Below are 24,445 nucleotides of genomic sequence, written 5' to 3' on the forward strand. Positions count from 1 at the left end.
TGATAAAGAGGAGTAAAACTGAATACAAATTATATCTTTTTGCAATTTTTTTTCAGTTTTTAAGTTGTAATTATTCATCTTTTTTTGGCCAATAAAAAAATGACCACTGCTGTGATGAAATAGCAAATGGAATAAAAACAAGTTACAGGAAAAATGAAAATTTGGTACCTGCAGAAGCCGTCGTGGTGGACATAAGCGCACCAAACAGAGTTGAACTTCCTTCTGAAGCTCCCCCCTCTGAGCTTGGTTTCACAAGGCAGCTACTGAAAGATGGTGGTGAGGAGAAAGAAGTTCCACCACCAGGACGCAATGATGAATCTGAGAAACTTAGGAAGTCTGAAGAGGAAGGTGCAGAGGGTGTCTTGCTCGCACTGGTCAACAGCAGGCCTGAAAGACAGAAAAGCATATAAAAATTGAGGAAACAGAAGAAAGACAAAGGAATAAAAATAAAATGAAGAAGAAAGAGAGGAAGAGAAGAGGTAAAAAATTACACAGGCAAATTAAGTTTCCACAGAGCTCTCTGATGGGAGAAATAAAATCAACTAATAGATAAGCATTTTATCTACCCTTGAACTGTCTACCCACTGTCAGCTCTTCCTCACCATGTCCTAGCATGTATCAGAGGAGGTGTCTTTGAAAGGCACAAATGGAAGAGTACTCAGGAAAAAAAATACTCGAGAAACACACTAACACATGAACACTTGAAAGGGTTTTCAAGGTTGTAACAGAATAACTTTAGCTCAGTGTGAACACTGAATCCTCTTGGTTCTCCACCTCCCAGCATTTTCCCTCTTATTTGTGTGTTTCCCAGACAGGCCCCCAGATTACAGGAGCCAGAGGCCACTGGAGACAAAACACTGTTATCACAGCCACACACAAAAGTCTGGTGCTTGAACAAAATCCAGGCGATGACATAGCGCTTGTATATACACCAACAAAACAAAGGAATTACTTGCTTATTTTGTGTCTTAATTATGTTGCTGTATTTTGTAATTCTGCTGCTTTTGCAGTTTCTGAGTGGGTGAGTCGTAACAGCAGGTGATCTGTCATTGCAATTCAATTTTTCTAACTGCAGGGTTAATTCCCAGCTGCTGGAAAATTAACATATAAAAATACTTGCTGCCATCAATTCACCTTGATGGAAAGGCCCCGTAGAAGCAGAGGCAGATGTTGAAGAAGTTGCCATGGTGACCACAGTGGAGGGGAGGGGTTTCCCTGAGGAGGTGAGAGACTTGCGGCCACCCCTCTGTCCCACCGTGTGACCCCCACCAGTGTTCTTCTTGTTCTTCACCTCAGCTGCTGTCTTCCCCGTGTCTGCGGCCAACCCCTCTTTGGTACCGCTGGCAGAGAGAGCCGATGACACTTCCTGAAAGTTGGCATTTGTGAAACGGGCAGCGCTGTCGTCCAATCGCTTCTGCGAGGATGCTGGAAGAGAAGTGACACCTCCCCCTGAGTTGCCGCTATTGTAGCTCTGGAGGGTAAACATGAGAAGGGAAAGAATAAACAGTTGTGATTAAAAGTAAATAAGGTACAGGATCATGAGAGGAAAATAATTAAAAACAAAAGATCAGAAGACACAATAAGTGTAAAAGACTCAGAATATCAACGGGTAAAACAAAGTTAGTTGTTGCCAGAAAAATGTGAAAGTTAAACAGAGAAATTTAAAAAAAAAAACCCTTCACCTTGTCTGGGACCATGATGTTTGGAAGGATGAGCGAGGGTGACATATCCATTGAGGCTTTCTTGTGTTTCGGTTTGTGCCTGTCCCGCTCCTTGTGTTTCTTAATATAAAGAGGGGAAAAAACAAAGAAAAAATTAGTAAGGCTGCTCAATCTGAATGACGGGACGAGGGGAATAAAATTGATGAAAGTACTGAATATAAAAAAGGTGAACAATAAAGAAAAACACTTGATCACAAGTGCTATGACGATGACAACAGCCAAATTTAGTCAAAATAATAAGAAACTAAGCTCTGAGTTAGTAGATTAAAAACACAAAAGAGAAGTGTGTATTTGATTGAGAAGAAGAGAGAGAGAGAGATAGCTGCATTTCAACAGTCATCTTGAGATTAAATCATGGAGACACACAAAAACTGAGTGATAGAAATATAAATAAATCAAATAAAAGATGGGGAGGTAAAAGGAAAGAACTTAACATGCTGCTGTATAGAGAAAAGTGCATCTTAGTGCCTTGTGCTGAAGCACTCAAGGTCTTGTCTTTTCATCCAATCATATCATTCCTTAGACCATCAAGGCTTAATTTACACCCTCAACATCTCTTGCACGCACACACAGACTGAGACTGCCAACCCTCTCTCTCACCCAAGGTGGCGAATGGGTGCCAGCGAATTTACACCTCGCATGCATGTCCCACACTCTGACACCTCTCTACATGTGTATGAGCAGACAGGTGCACGCACTCCTTAAATGCACAATTGCACGTGCAGTCACACACACTCTTGGAAATAGGTGGTGAAAATATGCAATGATCCTGAAAGACTACATGAGATTCAACATGCTTGTGATGTTCTGTGTCATGACAGCTATGAAACCCCTTGAAAAAAATGCCCCTCCTCCTCCCTTTTTCCCCCAGGGCTTCTGCTGAGGAGTGATATCGTGGAGGCCCGTGACGGTTTAGCCAGACTTCCTCCATAAGTGGCAGTTAACAGACATCACAAGTCAAATCAGGTGATAGCAGCTCCACTGTGTCCTCCCTGCAAGCTGGCTTCTGCTACTGCCAGCATGCATATGTTATATCTGCAGGTGTAATTAGAGTGATGGCTCCAATTTAAAAATATACTTTGATAAAGATAATTATCATTTCTTTTTTCTTAATCTGATTAAAATGCTGGGACAAGTGCTAAAACAAGCCAATCAAATTCTTTTATAATGCCAGTAGTATCTAAGGGCAACAACATACTTACAGAAGTGGTGTTACATATAGTGACTAGTACTGTTTCTCAAGAGAATACGCCTGCAAGTTACAACAAGATGAAAGTACGGCATTAAATTTTCTCCCCCAGGCTGTGTTGGACAATCATTTCTTATAATCATGACTTTGACAGCTCCAACTGTTCATGTGAGACATCAGTCAGTGAACATGTGTTTCTGAAGAGGAAAAAGTGAGCTTTGTCAATTCTTGTAGACCTTAACACAGCACCCTCACTGACAATGAGCCCATGCATTCACTCAGGAATGTGTTCCTATCAACCCTAAGAAAAGTCAGAGCTGATAAATACCAATAACTACTGCAAAGTCATTTAATAAGGAACAAAAAGAGGATTCAATACTTTCCCACTGCATTCCAGAGCCAAATTATTTGGTATACACAGTTTCGTTGATTGGTATAAGGACCCAACAGAAAGTTGTTATAATCTTTAAATACTATGACTTTAACTAAAGCTTTACATGTTTGCAAGATTGCAACAGAAAATATGTTTGTTGCACGGAGGTAAGATTGGCAGCACAACATAGAAGTTTTCAGCAACAGTCTGGTTAAGCCAATGTTAGAAAATAGCATATAATAAAAATAGCATAATAAGTAATAAAACAGAGAACAAAAATAAGTAACTTTTTTTTTTTTTTAAGATAAGGAACAAGCGGATTTTTTGATCAATTAAAAAGTGACAATTCACTTGATTGGCAGCTAGTTTTTCCTCTGTTGGTCAACTAATCAACCAATAACCAAAATGAGAAAGTATCGTGCTTACCGCCACAACCTAGTACACAGCTGGTACAAAGAAAGATGTACAACAAGAAGTTAAATTAATAAATAAAAAAAAGAAAATGAACCCCCGCAGAAACCGACAGAAGTTCAGATAACAGAGAGAGGGAGAGTGACAACAGAGAGGTAAAGTCTTCAGGATTCCCTTGTTGTTTTTCATTAACATTCCAGAGGTAGGTGTTGATGGACAGAAGCTGAGCCGAAAGGGTCGGATAACACACACACCCCAGAGAACCCACAGGACTGGGCATGGGAAACATAACACACACACAATATAACTCTGACACCGTCTTATCAATCAGTTCAATTGATTACACAGGCAGAGACAAGGCCTTTCAGTGCACTCTCTTTTTTTTTTTTTTCCTTTAGCTGCTCGTTACTGGCCTGATCATTTGATGTGTCTGAGTGGTCTTTGAGAATGTGAGGTATATATGAACGGTGGCAGACAATGACAATACTATCTATTTATCAAACCCTTTAACAAAGAGCAGCTTGATTATGGTCTGAAATCCCATCAGTGTGCCAAAAACTGAAACTTCAGAAGGAAACTCACTTCTCAGGATTTTACCACTTTTTTTTCTAAATTTCTTTTAGCAAAAAAATTCTTTACTCTCTTAAAAAAAATTTAATATTTTCTTAATAAATAGTTAAAAATGGTCTTTAGTAAGTTAATTATTTTTTTAATTCAGTGTCCAATATCAACATCTAGACTCACCAACCACAAAGAGAAACAGATCTTTTACTAAAGAAGAGTCCAGAACTAAATCTGACTTGATGCTTTTCTAAATTGATATAATATTGATCAATTCAACTCTTGAATTGATCAATCACATCATTTTAACACATCCTGTGACTGGTTTACTGGTTTGTATTTATTGCTGGTGGTCACGGGTAGATAGATGGTAGGTTAGCTGGTTAAGGATAAACAAGAATGTTAAGGTCTGACACAATCAGAGGCTACGTCGGAGGGTCCTTGCATGATGTTGAGGGGTGGGCGTGCATAAGCTTATCATGCTGTATCAGTGCTGTAACATCAAGCAACATCAACAACAACAAAAAACTTCAACAAAACAATACAAAAGAGCACATTACTAAAGAATACATTTCTTATACCAGTTGTGGAAAGAAAATATACCATCTGAAGCAACTGTATTGTAAACACATCACCGTTCAACTCAGTCGTCTCAGGAGGACAAGGGGGCAACAGGAAGTAAAAGAGAAAATAATCCGCGCTAGCCTGGCAGGAATTCCCCTGTGCAGCTTCCTGCAAGATTTCTGACCAGCTATTTTGTGTACGTAGGGATGGATGTGTGTTTCCTGCAGGCCGTTTTCTAAGAAGCCAGTGTGGGGTTCTTTTAGCTCCTGCTGTAGGTTGACTGCAGGCTCTGACATGAGGTGGGTATACAGTTGAGCATTCAAACCACATTGCAAATGTGTGTGCTGACAGATAAACAAAAAAAGCTGAGCCTACTGATCTCTAACTCAAGAATGGAGAAAAAGAGGAGGGGAAAGCTCTAATGCAAATCAGGCTGTATTAGAAAAACCCAGGGCGGTGAGCCCGACTAGTAGAAATCAACTTACACATAACTTAGCCAATGGCTGGCAGTGTCAGACAAAATGAAGGAAAATTAAAAACTTTAATTCCTATTCTGAAAACAACAAACCAAAACTGAGCACGATGTAAAATAGCTCATTACATTTAATTTTTTTCTTTCGAAAACAAACTACAACTTTAATTCAAAAGCAAAACAAAGGGGCTCAAAGAATAACAAGCTTTTCTGGTATCAAGTGTCTCTAACAAAATACCCAATACTCTGTCTACATTCACTGCTTTTAAAAAGCTGGATGCAAATCTTACATTTCGTGGCTAACCACTTTCTTTTGATGTAGCCACTATTGTTGACAGTGAAATAAAATTTTAATTACAACATAAATGAAAAAAACACCTGAGCACAGATTAAATTAATTTCGTATTGGAAGAACTGCAATGCAACTACAGACTTTGCTATAACTTCGTGAATATTTCAGTGGATTCCACTGCGATGATGGTTAGTAATAAAGAATGTATTTGTTTACACTATAACATTAATGTCGATATCTTCACACAGTAAGATACATGCGCATTACACTTAAAATTTCCTCTTTTTACTCATTGAAAGCTCTCTGTTTGCTCCTATGTACTTTTTAGACATCCAGCAGTACTGAAGCTGACAGACATGCCAAACAGTCGATATTCCATTAAGGCTATTTACTGTAGACTAATTCCCAGTGATGACTGTCTAACGAGCAAAGACAGATGCATTTTTTAAGTGACATCCAAACAGGACATACTGTTGGACACTTTGTTGAGGACAATAAATGACACGGAGAGGATAACTGCTCAACTGTAAAGGAAGTCGTTTTTCAATACTGAGCTATCCAAATACCTTCATCTACCAATGCAAAGTGTGCAGAAATTTTATTTTGTGTCACAGGTTTAATTTAATTGGCACACAGAGAAAATTCAGTTTGGGCTCTGACCTGTGCTGTGGCAAGAGCACAATCACTAAAACCAAGAAGTGGAACAGATCATTTGACACATCCTGCAAATTCAGATTTCACACAGTCTGAGATTACATGATTACCCAACAGGCATGACGTATTAGGTCACACTAATGTAATATTCATTTAAGGTGGCAATCAATGACAGGCTGCAGTCATTCCAGCAGCTAAATTTTCATCCAAAAAAAAAGCTTATGCTGGATATAAAAAAAAATACAATTTCAGCTCTCACTTGGACATTAAATTATTTTTTCCCCAATTGTTAACAGGATACAAAATTAATAATATCTAAAACATGGATTCCACTTTTTAAAAATGTGTTTGATTCAAGGTCCTTCATCAATTCGAAACTATATCAGTCTTATTCTTTTAAAAGGAACTGACTTAAAAGTTATGTCCATGACCCAGAGTAGACTTTCTCTGAGGCTTTGAGTAAGTAACAACGAATAAAATAGACTTGCAGACACATGAAAAAGATTTCCATTTCCACTCGTCCTTTTTTCAGCTTTTTTCCAAGTCTTCATCTTAAATAAACAAAAAATGTTTTATAGCTCGTTAGCCTGTCCCTCCATGGTGTGAAAATATATTTCATGTTTCTGGTGGAGTTACAATTGTGGATGGGAGGCAAGAGGAGGGTAAGATCTGAGGACTGTCTTACCTTCTTGTCCTGGTCTGGGAGTCTATCCATACAATGAGAAGAAGAGTCACTTAAGCTTTGAGACCTACTACCACGGCCCCTGCTCCTTCGCTAAAAAGTAAAGAGGAACTCCAAGTTACTGGATGGAAGTCCTGAAAGAGGGCTAAATGTTGACCAAAAAGTACTATGAAGAAAAAAATACCACCTGAACCAAAAAACGAAGAGACTGAACTCAGGAATAACTCAAATTTTAAAATCAATCAATAAACAGCGATGAGGTTTTACTACAAAAGTGGCAAGTACAAAAATAGGTACTACTAAGTAAAAAAAAAAAAAAAAAAAAGAAATTAATTTTTATCTTAAAAAAAAAAAAAAAAAAGTCTTTATGGTAATGGGTAGTCAGATTTTAAAATAAACAAAGGACATTTCTTTTAGGATTAATTTAACCATTAGAGTAACAACCATCAGCTTTCTTGTTGTTTTAAATCTTCTTTGCCCAAACTGAAATTTAGACAACTACTGATACATCTTTAAGTAGTTTTTGTCATTGGTCTGAGCAACAGGCAGGTAGGTGGATTTTGCTCAAAAGTATCTGTTGCCATAGTGATAAACTGATCCTTAAATTACAAGCAAATTGCCAATGTACACTGATCAAGAGCTGTATTCACCTAAGCCTCAACTCAGAAGCAAAGATTATTTATCTATAACTGATATCGAGATGCAACCTTACACACTTAATGAGGTGTCAAACAATCACAAGAATATAAACACACACATCATTTAATCCCTTTTTAAACTTTTATCACTGAATAAGCCAAGAAGATACATCCAAACCTGAAAAACACAAAACCGATGTATCCTTAAAATGCATTTACAATAGTGACATAGGTCTCAGTGATAAATCTGTCCAAAATGAAATTTTCTATAGATAAGCCAAAACAAGAATAATCAAAATTTCAAACTAAATTTACTGACTAAAATGAGTCAAATTCCATGTGCTGCAAACATCCATACAGCCATATTTCAAGAAACCCAGTTAGCCATCAACATTGCTTTCTTCACCATTAATTCCCTCTTTTACATTCCTGTCATCATACAGTCCCAGACATTATGTCTCAACATCCAAAGCAATTCATACACGATCAATGTGATCAATGCAACAGCATGAGTCTTTCCATCAGCATTCGTTAACATTGCAAATGGTGTATGCATGTGTGTTTGTGCACAGCAACACAATAAAACCTGTCATTTATTTCATTCAGCCATCATTTCACAAGTCATAATACTTCAATCACATTTTTGTCATTCACATTTGCTTTCTTGCTCCCAGCTGATGCTTTGTGTTCAACCAGACATGTGTAACAGAGTGTAGTCAATTGAAAGACGCACAACAGGTTATCTCTTTAGTGAATTTATGTAGTCAAAACATCTCTCTCTACATGTTAACTAGCTGCCTTTTATATACATTAAATCCGGCAATGGTCAGCTATTCTAAGCAAGCTGCATTTAATTGAAAACAGAAAAGAGAGGACTTGAACCGTGGACAATATAAATTGTAATCTGTCACTGAGCAGAAAATGTATGCATCAAAACTAGTGTTTCTGCTGATAAACTAGTTTAAAATGCAAGAAGCATAGTATGTCCTACAATGTATTATAGAAAGCATTTGAAACCAAATAATGTTTAAATATTTCTGTTTAGCGCCACAGCACAGTACAGATCTCATATGTCACCTCATAACTCAGCCTTTTTTAAACAGCCAGGCCTTTAGACAAGTAATGTGAGGGACTGAAGGATACAGTATTTGAGAGAAAGGGGATATGAGAATGGGAGGAGGAACAATGGTGCACTAAAAGAGGTAGATGGATCAAAACGACCATGAGAAGAAAGAGAAGTAACAGTGGGATGGATTAATTGATCCAGGGAAAGGGGAAGTACATGAAAGGAAGTAAGAGTAGCTGCCAGAAGAGACAGGAAGCTGAAGGTGGGAGTGGGCTTACTATGAAAACAACACCAATATAGATGGTGTAGTTACAATATATGAGTAGAAACAATTGGTTGTGAAGAAAAGGGATATGGGGACAAAAGAAAAAGTAAACAGGAGGAAATCATGGTAGGTCACCTTTAACAGTGCAGTTAACCAGTATGTGTACATTTTGGCTACATATCACCTCTGCTTGTAGTTCGTGGAACAAAACACATATTTCACAGCAGTGAAATATTAATTTCAACCCAAATTCAAAAATGTCAAGACACATTCATTCATGCATGTTATATGCATACAACAAACCCTTTTGAGTATGGCAGCCCACCTATCACAGTGGTGTCATACTTTAGATTAGATTAATTTTATGATTAATCATCCTTTCTTAACCCCAAAAAAGAATATGTGCAGAAACTGGTTAGGACTAAAAATCTTAATGTTAGTTAAGAAATATTTTACATATCATCTAGTGTCTACTGCAGTTGAGTGTTAGTTTATTAAGAGAGCATGCCATCATTAGAAAATGACAAAATTATGTGCAAACACTTACCAGTTTGCTGTGGTGGTATTTGCAGTATCCACAATATTTGACATTGTCTGCATCTGAGCCTTGTTCCTCACATAACAACCCTGCAAACTGGGCACTGTGTTGGAAGACCAAAGAAATAAAAAATATGACTTGTGATTTTATTTGACATTGTAACAAAGCTCTGAACATGGCAACAAAAAAGAATGTGTCTATATTGGTTTGTATGTTTAACAAAGAACACTACTCAAAAAGAAGCAACACGAAAGCTCTTGTTTACAGTAATGACAAATCGAAAAGGTTATGATTCTTTGAGAATCACATTTTTTGCTTTCATCAGTTATACTATTAGATTTCAGTATCTATAGCATTTCTATGGCTCTTACATGTGACCAAATAGCTGAAAAAAATGGGCTGTACAATAATAATTCATGACATGCAAAAAAACTTGTTTGGCCAATGAATTACCCAACACGCCAAAGTCTCACCATGTGACATGGAAGGCCTGTCTGCAGCCGTGTTTGTTGCAGGTCATACAGGCGCCAGTGGCTGCTTTACTCTCTCTGCCCTGCTCTTCACAGATGTAACAGGTCTACGTACACAAACACACAAAACTCATTTATATTCAAAGGCAAATTTAATTCCACACACTCTGACCTTGAACATGTTTCTGTGATGTCTATAAATGCATAGTTAGATGTTACCTTGTTGTAGCGCTCATGTGGTACAGACTGGAGTACTATGGGCTCCATAGTTGAGACATTAGCAAACTCCACCTCAGGTATGTAAAGGGCACAAACTACATGGGCCCAGCCTGTTAAGATAGACAAACAACTTTCAGCCTGACTGATGCACAGTAGTACATTTGATAACAATGCATAGAAATATCAATCACCGGCAATGGTTCGAAAAAGTACTAAAAGTGTGCGGTTTTATTTGCTCTCATTTGAATTTTAGTTTAAGATGAGATCAGGCCTAATGATAAGAGAAACTGCAGTGCAACTAAAACAATAGAATAGAAATTAATAGAAAAAAACAGCTTCACAAGGCATATTATATACATATACATATTATATGCAGTTAGCCTGATCTCTGTGTTTTAGCTCTCTGCTAGTTCTTACTGCTGGTTGGACAGAAGTCAAATCCAGCCATAGTACACCCAAGGTTATCAAATCCAAGCAACTCCAAGTGCTTTTGGAAACAATTTTGAGCGTGTGGCGGCCTTAACTGAACAGGGGTTAGCGTAGCAAAGAGCCAACTCAAACGTGAATATGCAGTCCCTGCTATACCAGGGTAACATTGCGACCTCTAACAGCAGCACTCGAAATGCATTTGGAATACCTGACTAACTCTTGTTGCACACAGCAAAAATAGTCTATGCGCATGCTTAAAAGCACAAATCTTAACTTTTAGGAGATTGAAATGACTGGAGGAAACCAGGCTAAAGAGCTCTGAGCACTGCCACCCAAACAAAAGAAAGAAAATCGTAAAAGTATGCCTTAAATTTGCTGTTTTGTGGTCAAAATGTATACTCAAGCTGAAAAAAAAACCAAAAACCAAAATGCTGCTTAACCATAAGAAGAACTTTTTTTAGGCACTAATTGTTGGTGATTTCAAGGTGTATTTGGGCACTAGCTCAAATTTCTTCCTGACCCAAATTGGTCAATAGAAATGTCAATCATTAAAATTGACCAATTAATTGCTGGTGCAACACAAAACAAAACCTTTTACCATTATTTTTAAAAATGATAAGCTTTAGCATAGACTCTTTAGTATGATGTCTCTCTTCATCATAGTCAGCTGTTTGACATTACCTTCATCAACTGTGTCATTCTCATATCTTTTGTTTCTGCAGTCTTTAACTGGAGTGGCACCCTGGGATGGATATAAGGCTGAGAGTGGGCAATGAGTTGGCAGGAGAGGTCAACACCAACCTCACCACTTTGCTTTTTGGTATTGTTTGAGCTGGGATTCAGTTTTTTTTTTTAGCTTTTTTGAGTTGATCCGTCTGGTTTGGTGAGCAACCCAGATCTTATGACCTACTGTGTGGCTGGTTTGGGACTGCTCCCTTTGGTTTATTTCGGTCAGGGCCCGCTTCTCCTTTGGCTCTTTGTTTTATTTAATAACCTAATTGTTAAACATTGCTCCTGCAGTGATCTCTTCTATACATGTTCCGGTTCCTTCCTTTAGAGCCTTGTTTTGTTCAGGAACTGTAACACTCTCCAACAAATCTGTACTAAACTAATAAACCATGGCACTTAATGATAATCTTCTTGCCTATCTTGCAGCACCAAATTATGTGTGAGAAATTGCTGTGCACTAAATTATGTCTTAGTATTATTGAATATTGGTGAAGACATAATATTATCACACTGTGAAACAGAAAATGCCGTTTAATGTTTTTCTTTGTTGTTGGTGTCTTGAATCCATGATAAGATGTCAAGCAAAAGACAAAAATAATAAAAATATTTACAAACTAAAGAAACAGAAATAATGCATACCCCTTACACTAAGCATTCATTATTGATCACATTCACCTGTTAAAGCATGACACTTTGGTAAGCCAGTTTACAAACTTTAATTTGTCAACTGGTATGTCCACCTTAGCATCTGTTTAATGAGCACCCACACACACACACACACACACACACACACACACACACACACACACACACACACACACACACACACACACACACACACACACACACACACACACACACACACACACACAGCTGCATGTCAACAAAGACAAACTGGGGGCAGAAGAATAACAGCGGGAATGTTAGAGCAGTAGCAGAATTGACGATGGGCTGAGGAGTTGGAGGAGGTGAACAGGAGGTCAAATGGAGGTGGGAGTCTCCTGCCACACTAGAGGTGTCTGTTTTTCCCCACAGCGGAAACAAAAACAGGCTTAAACTTACAGTTGAACCCATGACCTGCCTTTGACCTGATGAGCAGGACAGGGGTAGAAGGGCAGAGGGCGGTACAGAAGGGTGGAGTGGGTGTGAAAAGTGGGCATGTTGTTGTTTTGAAGTCCCACCAAGAATCTGGAAGAGGCCTATAAAACAGGACCATAAAAATGGTGCAATCTTCCTCCTCCATCTAAGCATTCACACTTAGCCCCCAAAACCAATCAAAGCATTGTTTTACTAACTACACACCCAATGCGTTAAGACAAAGAACTTAAATTTTGTTGATAGACTTAACTCAGGTTAATTTGGTCAGGAATGTCACAGGTAATGTGGAGCACAATGAAAAAAAAGGCTCCACCTCAACATTACACTACTTTAAAAACTTCAGTCTACTGCTTGGCATGTAATATTTCTTCTCATTCACTATTGAGCTACCAACTTCTTTGCATCACAGCACATTACATTTATGGCCCCTTTCACGTTTCAAGTTGTTTAAACTCAAGTTCTATATTATACAAAGATAGACAACCAAAGAAGGCAAAAACAAAAACAGGCAAATGCAGATTTTATTTCTAGATCTGTTTTTTTCTTTGCTCCTAGTTCAGGTAAATTCCTTTGCTCTGCTTTATTACTGTCCCACCTGAAATAACAGCAACTACTATGTGGATCAACAAGTGACAAGGAGCTGACAAGAGCAGGAAAACAGAAAAAGTAGAGGGAAGAGATGGTGGGAGAAAATGGTAGGAAAAAGAGAAGAGACAGAGAGGGGTCATGGGAAGGGTAAAATAAAAGAGAAAGTAGTAAAACGGTGTGTGTTAGTGTTGTCCTGATGCCTCCCTACAGGCCTGGACAATCCCACAGCTGTGCCTCTCTCTGACTGACTCAAACACACACACACACACACACACACACACAAACTTACATCCACACAGAATATTTACAGTCTCCAACAAGCTGACCTCTCAATGAACCCAAAGAGGAGACTCCTCACAGGCCATGCACTATACCCATCCTGGCCCACCCCCTCATAAACATACACACACACTCACACACTCTCATAAAACATGGACTGGCAAGGACGGTACAGAGAGGCAGCACTCACAACAAACAGCAACATAACTCTCCCAGCACGCTCACAGCCCTTAAACTTGCTGGTGACATGCAATTAATGACAACATACACAAGAGGCTAACCACAGATGTGGGTGTGTGCGAGGGCATATGTGTGCAGCTGAGATTAGGTCTACCTCCGTTGTCTGTCCTCTTGAGGGCTCCATCCTTATGGGGACAGAGCTCACATCTCTGTGGGAAGAAAAAGACAGATTGGATCAGGAACAATGGGTCAACTTCAACAACTCAGGGTGAGGCTTATGCAGGTATATGACAGTTTGTAAAAAGAGCTGGCCAGTTTTCTGAACTGAGGCACACAGCCAGAAACTTTAAGAAAAAAATGCCCTCACTATCTACCCTCCTTTTGGCTATTTCTCTCTTTAAGTGTGTCTATCACCACATGTAAGTCTTCAGGCAATTGTATCTGCTGCTCTCGTTTTGATGAGTCAGTTCATCCTTGGCTCACAAGTGAGCTGGCACTCACTTCTAACAGAGATGCAAGAAGTAGAGTTTTTTGGGTTTTTTCTACAATATTACAGTTGGGAATGGTACAATATAAGTAATGAATCTGTATTGTATTAAGTAACTGTTTTTTTTTTTTTTTTTAAATCGATATTTGTGTCACTGATCAAATCTCTACAACATATACCGTTGCTTTAAGTCAGCAGTTTGTAATAAAGCTGTAAGACAGTGTTGTGAGAAGATGAGTAAAGTCCAACAGCCACTTATAATGCATTGGATTCCTGATATTTAGTGAAACCTTAGTGGCACAGCCTTATAAACTGCTGGCAGTATGATTACATAGCTTATGTTTTAACATTTGAATGAATAAAACAAGTTCACTCTGCAAATCCAGACCAAAAGAGAAAAGGGCCATTTATTTACTCTTCAGAGGAAGATCTATGAACTTGGTGCAAGCAATCATGTAACTGTAAAGACACAGTGGAGAAAAATGTAAAAGTAAAGAAAAAAAATAGCATAGGACAATTGTAAAGCAAACTGAACTACAATGAGGGAGACAATGTGCATTATTTAGGGTGACTGGTTCTGGCTTTATGAGTAAATGGGGGATACAACATATTCTGCATGAGATCCAAGCTAAACAAAAAGATTAGCCACTAGCTAGGACAGGGCTGAAGGGTTTTGAAATAAAAATAAAATCTGATTGCGATTTTACTGGCTAATAGTGTGATTTGATTTGTGATTTAACCTTTTAAATTTTAGCCTCATGTTCTCAGAAAAATATATTTAGAACATAACATGGAGGATTACTACATGCGACCAGGGCTGCAGGATATCAGAAAAAAAATTGACATTATAATTTTGAACCCCGGTATATATTGTGATATGAAAAAAATGCAGGGATTTTCAACAGATGTCTTGTTAACAACTGACCTCTGCTGATATTACCTGTTTTGTGAATGTCACAAGTATGGTTTTTTGTATTTGAGAGCTATTTTTGTTATCTTTTATTGCTTGCTTTTATCGTGCCAGGTCCTGATTACATGTTTCATGTGCACTTGAAATTGATGAAAACATCAACTCAATTTGTCTCCTACATTGCAGCACATGCAATGTGACTATTGCATGCATGTACATTGCAATGGCAATGTTCAAACGACATATTGTGCAGCTCTACATGAGACGCAAAGTTGAAATATGAGCGTTGTCACTTGCCAACAGAAAAATGCAACCTGTGACCAAAACACTGAAACCTAAAGGTTATTTGCTATTTGAAAAGTTTTTTTAAATTGTGATTTCAACTTAAAGACAATTAATCATTTAGCCCTACCCTTTAAAATATTTGATCTGGCATGACCACTAATGACTTTACTACAGCTATTTAGAGTGCTATTGTTAAATCCCAATACACACTTGTCGTTTCATTTGATCAATTGTGAGGTACTGCTGTCACAGCAGTTCGTAAAAAATGCAAACCAAATATTTTAGTCAGCATGATACTACAAAAGAAATATTAAAAATGAAAAACAAATTACATGCCAGTTTTTGTTTTTACCATGTTGAGATAGAAAATTAATTTGCTTCTTAAACCACTAAAAGCAATTCAATGCTTTGTCTATTTTCCTCTACAGATCTTTAATTAAAAAAAAACAAAAAAACAAAAAAAAAAAAAAACAAATTGGAGTGGGACTTTAACACGTTATTTATGATTAATTAATTAGGGCTGTGACCATATGCTTTTGTCCCGATTTGATTTGATTCAGATTTTTGGGTGCCGATTTAAATTGCGATTCTCACAATTTATCAATATTGCTGATTTTTGTAGACAAAAACAACAAAAAATAGTACAAAACTTTTTTTGTAGTCATTTTTCTCGATTTCAATAAGGAAAAAACAACACAGTAGCCAGACCATCATTCTGCTGCTATAACACTCAAGAAGACAAGTAAAACAATCAATAAAAACAATAAAAATGACAAAACTTTTGTAATCAACTATTTGTATTCGTTTTGGTTTTTTTTTAATCAATTTTTTTAACAAAAAATCCATTTTAAAATTGTGGAGCAAAAAATCCCATATTCGATTTTTTTATTTGATTTTCCCACTCCTATAATTAATGTAAAAAATGAACCGGTTAAAAACATTCACACATTTAATCGTGAAACATTTGTCAGTGCACATTTTTCCTGGCACACAACTTACACTGACACACACTGTAGACATCACTAAAATCTTAACACTTTGGAGATTTATTTAGCAATTTTTCAGACCTCTCTAGTGACTCAATTTAAAAGGTTAAGTAACTATCAACAAGTTTAGTAACTTTTTCTGTATTATTGGAGACTTTGAGTGAGTAACGTGAAAGCGACTGCTGTGTAAGCCCCTCCCCCGTCCAAAAGATCAGACAAGAAACTTGGTCTTCACCCATAATCCAGCTTCCAGCTGCAGACAGAAGAAGAGGTGATCACCAATGCTCTGTGAGCAGAATGAAGCCACAACACCGTCTGGCTTACTGTCAGATAATACTTTCTATCAATGAAGAGTGTGGACAAAAACATTCATATATGTTATGAACATATGTTCAGGAGGAAGAGCAGTTGTCCTTTAACTGGTAAGTTGGGGGATTGATTCCAGGCTTCCCCTGAAATGCCGAAGTGTCCTAGGGCAAGACACTGAACCCCAACCTGCCCCCCGATGTGCCTATCGGGGTATGAGTGTGTTGAATGAGTGTGTGTGTGAATGGGTGAAAGTGACAAGTAGTGTAAAGCGCTTTGAGTGGTCTGTATGACTAGAAAAGCACTATAGAAGTACAAGTCCATTTACCATATAGTTAAAAGTACTGTAACATGTTGTAGGCTGGAGCTATTAGTTAAATAACTTAAAATTACATGTCGATTTTAGGTGTGTTCAGTTTTGGCCAAGAATGTTTGCAATTTTTTTCTATTGTTCTGAAAAGATATTAAATTAACTGTATTTTTCTAGACATTAACAGAGCTTGAGTTTACAATATTAATGCCTGTTATTGTTATTTGATTTAGCCGTATCCTAAAATCCACAAAATTTTTTAAAAATGTTGTTTTTTTGGGCAAATATTGTTATGCAATTAATCGAGATTAATCCATTACAAAGCCTGTAAATAATTAGAAACATTTTTAAAGTCCCACCCCTAAAACAAATATAACAGATTATTAAAAAGTGTTTAGTTGATGCAAACAGTCAACTTCTGGTATGACATTACATTTATATATAAATATATACATATTGGGATTAAATAACAAATCTGTCATAACCTTATATTTTTTAAGTCATGTAAAAATAAATCTGTTGTCCTTCATAAACTTTACAAGATACAAAACATGTTATCTTGAAACATCTGCAAAGTAACGTTTGCTCTGTGTGCACACGTGAACACAGAAAGAATGCAGATTACTCCAACACCTGTATCAACAGTTACATAAAGTAAATCTTGATTCAGACAGGTCCTTGGAAGCTTGCTGAGGTCATGTTAAGTTGAGACTCAGCATACTATACTAGCTTCAGTAATGCACCAATTTTCATTCGAGATCTACCATCCTGCAACCTTTAGATGCAACCCCTGTCCAGCACATCTGAGCCAATTAGCCGAATTTCCATTCTGCATGTCATTCAGCTCTGCAGAGGCCTGCTAACGAGCCACTTATTTGATTCAGGTGTGTCGGAGAAGGGTTGCACCTAAAAACAGCAGGATGGTAGATCTCGAGGACCGGACCTGGGCGCTCCTGGTTTACAGAGACTTTATTTAAGATTATTGAATAATTTGTTACCATAACACTTTGACTAGATTGTAGGCTGTATGCCGAACGGGGAAAACATGAGTTGGATATACACGCTCCCTCAAATTATGCTGATGCAGGGAGTTACATCACACAAACTTGCAATTGAAGGCAAGTCTGTGCAGAACTGATTCACTTTCTCCTGCAACATCAAAAACTACAAACTTTTATGTCTTACTAATAATCTGCATAGGTATTCTGTTGTTTAGTAATTCATAAAAAGTAGTGAGACTGAAGAGTCCTTGTTTAATTATGTAAAACAGGAGTTAATACAAAGAAACTGACAGCTTCGACCACATCTGAACAGTCAAATTGTGATACATCACATGCACCCAAAGACAAAAAGATGGTCAGTATTTTATTTACTTTCTAAATGATGTAATAACTAATAGTTTTGTGAAACAAAAGGAACAAATACAGCCATAAAAGATAAATGTCTTACAAGTTACTAAATTCAGTGAGAATTTGTGTACAGTAGAGTATTGTGATGGTTACATTACAAACTGGGCATTCACTTGAACTACCACCATTGCGTCTTCATACAAGAATGATTTTACACACAGTTTTGGTCAGATTATCATTCCAACCTTTTTAAAAGTCTGATTTAGTCTGAATTACAAAATAATTCATTTCTCCCATTGCGGTCTAAACAATTTTTGTTTTGCTAGGTTTTACTAAAAAGGGGTTACTTAATCTTGTTGGTAACAGTGTCACTCAACAAAATGTTTTTTCTATATCTGATTGAATATCGATTCAGTGTGTGTATATTAAAAGGGGTATAATAACCAAATGCCAATAAGTGATCAATGAAAGGCTTGGACTAAAGTGCATACAAACTCCTAGGGCTAGGCAATATGACCAAAATCTCATATCCCGATATAGCTCAGTTTATATCCCCATACAGATACAAAATTGTATAATTTTGTGTCAGTCATTAGTTATTTGTCAGATGTGCTTGGCAACAGCAGCAGTGATCTCCTTTTATCTGAGGGAACTATGACCGTATGACGTTTCACGGGTAAAATGCCTGTTTCAGTGTTTGCATCTGGAGTTTACGCCACCACTTGATGGTGCTTTTGCGGTCTTTTGCTGCTTTTACTCGTTGACTCTATTCTTTATTCTGTATTCTTTGTCCTGATTCTTGCACAGGTGATAAAATTAGTTAGTTGTGCCGGGCCCCGTTGTTGGGACTGTGAGCTAGTCTGTTGTTGGTTCAACGTCTGTCTTTTTATATCCAAACCGCATCCATGTAACAGAAATTTACCCTCTTTTATGAACAAGCTCCATCAGTTTTGGTTGGCTGGTCATCTTTTAGTGAATTATCCTGCTCTGAAACGCATCTGCTACCATCTTTCTACATGTTTGTTTATTTCTTGCAGCATGCATGCCGTAAAGTGCATCTTGACGTAAAACACTGCAGTAAAGCACCTTATCGTGGCGTAAACGACAGAGCCTCATATAAAACAATAGACATTTTCTGTTGTCCAAACAATATATATCATCACATTGCCCAGCCCTACAAACTACAACAGCAGAATGTGGATTGCAAAAAGAAATTTTTTTTTAAATGATTATTAAAAAAATATATATATATATATATATAAAAATATATATAAAAATATATTCGGACAGCTCTTAATATGCTGTGCAAGACAGCTTGTCCAAAAGTCAACGTTTTATAGGGAACTTTGAAGGTTTATGCAACAGACTTTTAAATTGACAGTCAACTTCAGAACAAATACTACATGCGTTTATAGACTTCCTAATGTATTTACTCTGTTTATAAAAAAAAGTACTGCAGAACTACAAAAAAATAGACAAATAGACCTTAAAACTTTGCGTTCCTGACTAGTGTGATGGCCCAGTGACATTTATTATGCACATTTCTGGAGCCCAATGCAGAAAATCTGCACCTCCCAACTTTTTCTTCCAAGATACTGTGTCATCCTGCAGCTGAGTTTCACCTTACATACTACAGCAAATGCTAGAAAGTGGTTATCAACAAACCAGCTGTTTTGAATGCACACCATGTCTACTTCAGCAAAGAAATGCATGAAGACATTATAAAAGGGTCTCTGAACTGATAAAAAAAGGACACAGAGCAAGAGATAAGACAAGAACCAAGATAAGATTGTCTTTTAATGTCTAGAAATAGCTCACTGCACAAGTAGAATGCAAGACAGGTGCAGAGTCAACCATCAATAGGGGCGCATCACTCAAAAAAATCTACCAAAGTTCTGTAGTGCAGCTTTAAGATAAACTTATTACGCAAAACTAACTTAAAGCCATTTTCTTGGCACATTTATAAATAATAGAAGTGGAAGAAATAGAAGATCAGGCTGTCTGCCATATTTTCCAGGTAGTCATGTTATGTGAGGAGATAACTCATAAATGATGAATGGATAGACACTGAATGACTCACCACGCGGGCTGCTCGCTCCTGAGATTCACACTTTCTGCAGAACCAAGGACCAGTCGGCACCTGAACAATGCCATAGCAGGCTGAAGAGAAGCAGGAATGGGGTAAAAAGAAAAATAATTACAGTCCGGTATTATAACATAAACTAGGCTCTCCCATGCCACTACAAACAAAACCTAACACTGCCTGGTCATAGTATAAAATATAACATTTTTAAACTGCATATGTCAGAAAAATAACCTGTGGCTTTACTGAATGAATTCATATGTTCAGACGTTTAACAGAACATACTGCTTTTACTGTTACTATTTCTATATGCTCCTGCACTGGTGCAGATATTGTGTGCATATTATATTGTACACCATATTGCAATGTATTATTTGACAGAAAAACTGTTACAAGTAATATATTTTCCACAAATTTTTTTATGGTTACTGTGAATCAGATTCACACAAAACTGATTGCTACTGAACAGTAAACAATAAAAATAACAATAACAATAAAATGATAATAATAATCACTATAATAATAGCACTTTTTAAGTGAACCTAAAGCTTTAGAGTGATTCCATTATTCATTCACTCCTCATTCATACTTGGTGATGGTAAGCTACATGTGCAGTCACTGCTGCCCTGGGGAGGACTGACAGAAACTTGGAAGCCAATCTGTGCAAATGTCCTCTCCAACCACCACGAAAGACACATACACATTCATATAGCATCACTGCTGACACTGGAGGCAAGGAAGGAAAAGTGGGGAAGTGTCTTGCCAAAGGACAGATCAACTGGTCAACTGGGGGAGCAGGATTCAAACCTGCTTTAGCACTTGAGACACTGCCATCCCCTTTAAGTTCTGCAGGTACTGAAACTCTAAAACCAACAGCACCACCCTTAACAGCATACCCCAACACGCTTTCAGATTACCTCAGATCTGCCCAGAGCCCATAATCCTATGAAATAAACAGCTATAATCCCGATTTCTGAGAACACGGACGGCTGATCTAATCACTTAAAAGCTTGCCACATTCATTTCTTGCCAATAAAAAATGAAAATGCCTTACTATCATTCATAACTTTTTATATTCAGAAAAGTTTTCAAACATAATAAGCATAACATTTTCCTTCTGTTTTAACAAGTTGTTGAAATCATTTATGAATTCAATAAAGCGCAATGAGAAAAACTGAAATTATACTGAAAATTTTGACCTATTTGATGGCACAATTGCAGCTGATAGCAATGGTCATATATCAATTATTGGATTGGTATGCACAGCAGAGTCAGGCAACTGTTCAAGCTGGCCATTTAAATGGACCATTGTCTTCCTTCCAGTATCCATACATGGGAAGGAAATCAGATTATTGATCTAAGAATGTGATAAAGCAATGCTGTATGGTGACATGGCCACTTTCAGTTTCTTGGCAAAGGCTTCTTGTTGGCCTATGACACTATAAACAAATCCAACAAACAAACAATCAGTTAATCAGTACTATGCAAAGCAGTGCAAGAGGCCTGTACACTTTCTAAATGATTTAATCTTTATACTGATCTATTTGTTGTTGGGTTTTTTTTTTTTTACAAAAACATGTACATTAATCCTAATTATTGCGGTCTTGCTACAAGCTTGTTCTTTTAATTGCATTTTCTGTTATTTCAGCATCAAAGCATGTGCAAAACCAGCTTCTATTTAACTGAGGACATACATGTAGGAGTAATTCAACACCAAACTGGATAATCAGGGCATTAGTCTGGCTTTAAGGGCTATATTTTGTATTATTTATCACACTTACATATTGCATTTCAAATTCCTATTTATGGTGTGACCAATGCAACGATTAAAACTAAATGTCATCTAAGCATTACCAATTTTGACATTTAATTTATTATATTAATTGTACCAAGTAAATACATTTAATTAAGCCAGATGCTGCTTTTAAAAAGTGTTTGGTAGTAAATCTGCACAAGGTCATGTGAATTAAACCAAGCTGTATGAACTGAAGCCTTGTTAAAACTTTAAGAACACTGCAAAGCTTTTCTGCTAAAATGGATTTCATGGTATGGGAAACGCAGGCTTTCAAAACTCTGATCTTCTTCAGGACATCCACCAACAGTAAACTGCTTATGATTGATGCTACATTTAACACTAAGCCCACTTTCCTGCCTACTTTCATGTCTTTCAAAGGAACATAATGTTTTTCACTAACTGTAATTACTACTAAAGTCCAATACTTGGATGACAGATAATATGGTCATGAATAATAATGTGCAACCCTCCAGTTACACATTAAGAACTACAATTGTACATGTAAATGTATATTAATTTAGATATTGCTGGTACTAAAAATAGAACAGCATACAAGACTGCTGTACAGTCACTGGACTTCAGAATTGCATGAAATTAAAACAGCTTTTTGTCTCCCACTGTGTTTGACAAATGGACGCATGGCTAGCTTTTGAACATGTAAACAGTGAACGTCATGCAGGGTAAGCACAGCTGCTGTACAACAGCCTGGCAAGCAGAAATCTATGTTTTGGTGCTAGAAATTGGCCTGGAAAATCCCAATAAAATTATGGCTGCTTCTCCTCTACTTATATTATCTAAATGCCTGCACTTGATATAGAAAGATACTATTTGGAGCTTCTTTCCCATGTTAACACATTTTGAAAGGAGAATAGCATCACTCTTTCTTTTTAGCCAAAATGACAGCTTCTGATAATTACCCAACTTGCAACCACACATATTCATATAACTAATATTATCCATTATCTACGTATAATTCACGTTAATCGCCGAGTCAAACCAGAAGAGTGTTTAGCAGCATGTGCTGAGCCTGACCTCGGCTTGGCCTTGGTGAGAGGAAGCGAGGAGCTTCATAACCTTTCAACGCTAACTAGCACGCAGGCTAAGTGCCAAGTCCCAGCCGAGTCAACATCACAGCTTACCTTGATGCACGGCAACAGTGCAGCCGTGTCCGTCGCAGTACACCAGGGGATTTTCCGCCCAGCCTCGTTCGTCTGAGCATACACAGCAACCTCCAATCATCTCCTTCATGTTATTCGTCGACAGCTCGTCGTCCGCCACCAGACAACGCTCGCCGGAGACCATCTACGGAGAAAGCGGACATGCGGAGGAATACATAAAGATGGACCGAAATCTGTATCAAAGACGTCCCTCGTTTCCCTGCGACGCCACTTTAGGTTCCACTTGGTCGAAATGTCATGTTTTAAACGTGTTTACGTCCCTTTTCGACGCCGTATTTTTTTCACCAAAACATCACCGTCACGGCGCGATGGTGAGAAGAGGGGGAACTTCGTGGAGAACAGGAAATACGTCATGACGCTTGTTACGTGCGTTTCCCCAGACAGGAAGTAAATGACAAATGTGATTGGACCACATTCAGTAACGCTTTATTTTGGTTTCACATGGTTTGGAAAGTTTTTAGCGAAGAGACTTTACTCTGCCAGATTCAGTGTAAACACTGTAGTAACAGGCTTATAGACAAACGTGCTGTAGCGAGTTTGGCTGCTGATAGAGGCATAATGATTTCAGGAGAATGTCTTAAAATACCTTACAGAGAGCACTGCAATACATGAGTGGCCCAAGATGGATAAACTACCTGGAAGGGCAAAACCGAAATAATATGTCAATTTGCTATTCTAAACTCGGAAACTGTTTTAAATATTTGGCTTGTAGAAATGTAGAGAATAAAGGGTTTACTATATAATAACCAATTCTTATCAAACCCATAATTTTTCTATTCTATCCTATGGTATTCTATTGTCATTTAGCAGACGCTTTTATCCAAAGTGACTTACATATGAGTGAGAACAACACAAGCACGAATTCAAACATTAGAGGACATCGCAGGAAGGTGCTATTGGACTGTCCAGTTGGACGCAGGTCCTTCCATCAAGTGCTACAGGCTTTTTTTTTTTATTATTTGTTTTTGTTGTTTACTCCCTTCCCACCCCATATTATCACCTATGTCATAATACAAAGAATTAATACTATAAAGTTTGTTGCAAAGAACTGGGCTAAGTTCTCCAACTTTCCAATAAATATAGCTATACTGAGTGTTGAAGTGCTCCTTGAAGAGCTGAGTCTTCAGCTTGCTCTTAAAAGTAGACAGGGACTCTGCAGAGCAGACAGAGTTTGGAAGATCATTCCACTATTGTGGCACAACTGAGGAAAACTAGTTCAAAATTTTTTAATTCAAAGTTCATAGAGCTCTGGTTTCATGTAAGCTATTATTTCATTAAACCTAAGGTATCCTTTCTCTCTCTCTCTCTCTCTCTCTCTCTCTCTCTCTCTCTCGCTCT

At 37.6% G+C, this 24,445-nt stretch overlaps 1 protein-coding gene across 2 annotated transcripts in view; it reads right to left on the bottom strand.

Moving 5' to 3' along the window:
- Positions 1-23,327, bottom strand: part of mllt10 (MLLT10 histone lysine methyltransferase DOT1L cofactor) — a 42,492-nt gene extending 19,165 nt beyond the window's left edge. For both annotated transcript variants that reach the window (XM_079259542.1, XM_079259541.1), the window contains exons 1-9: positions 23,069-23,327; positions 20,132-20,211; positions 13,573-13,627; positions 10,116-10,225; positions 9,900-10,003; positions 9,436-9,529; positions 1,683-1,781; positions 1,135-1,471; positions 169-387 (exon numbers count right to left, since the gene is read on the bottom strand). In XM_079259542.1, the coding sequence (XP_079115668.1) occupies positions 169-387; positions 1,135-1,471; positions 1,683-1,781; positions 9,436-9,529; positions 9,900-10,003; positions 10,116-10,225; positions 13,573-13,627; positions 20,132-20,211; positions 23,069-23,231 (1,261 nt within the window). In that variant the 5' untranslated portion in view covers positions 23,232-23,327. The remainder of the gene's footprint in view (positions 1-168; positions 388-1,134; positions 1,472-1,682; positions 1,782-9,435; positions 9,530-9,899; positions 10,004-10,115; positions 10,226-13,572; positions 13,628-20,131; positions 20,212-23,068) is intronic.
- Between the last annotated feature and the right edge of the window lie 1,118 nt (positions 23,328-24,445).

Source organism: Telmatherina bonti (genome assembly GCF_933228915.1).
Source record: "Telmatherina bonti genome assembly, chromosome: 20".
Lineage (NCBI taxonomy): Eukaryota > Metazoa > Chordata > Actinopteri > Atheriniformes > Telmatherinidae > Telmatherina > Telmatherina bonti.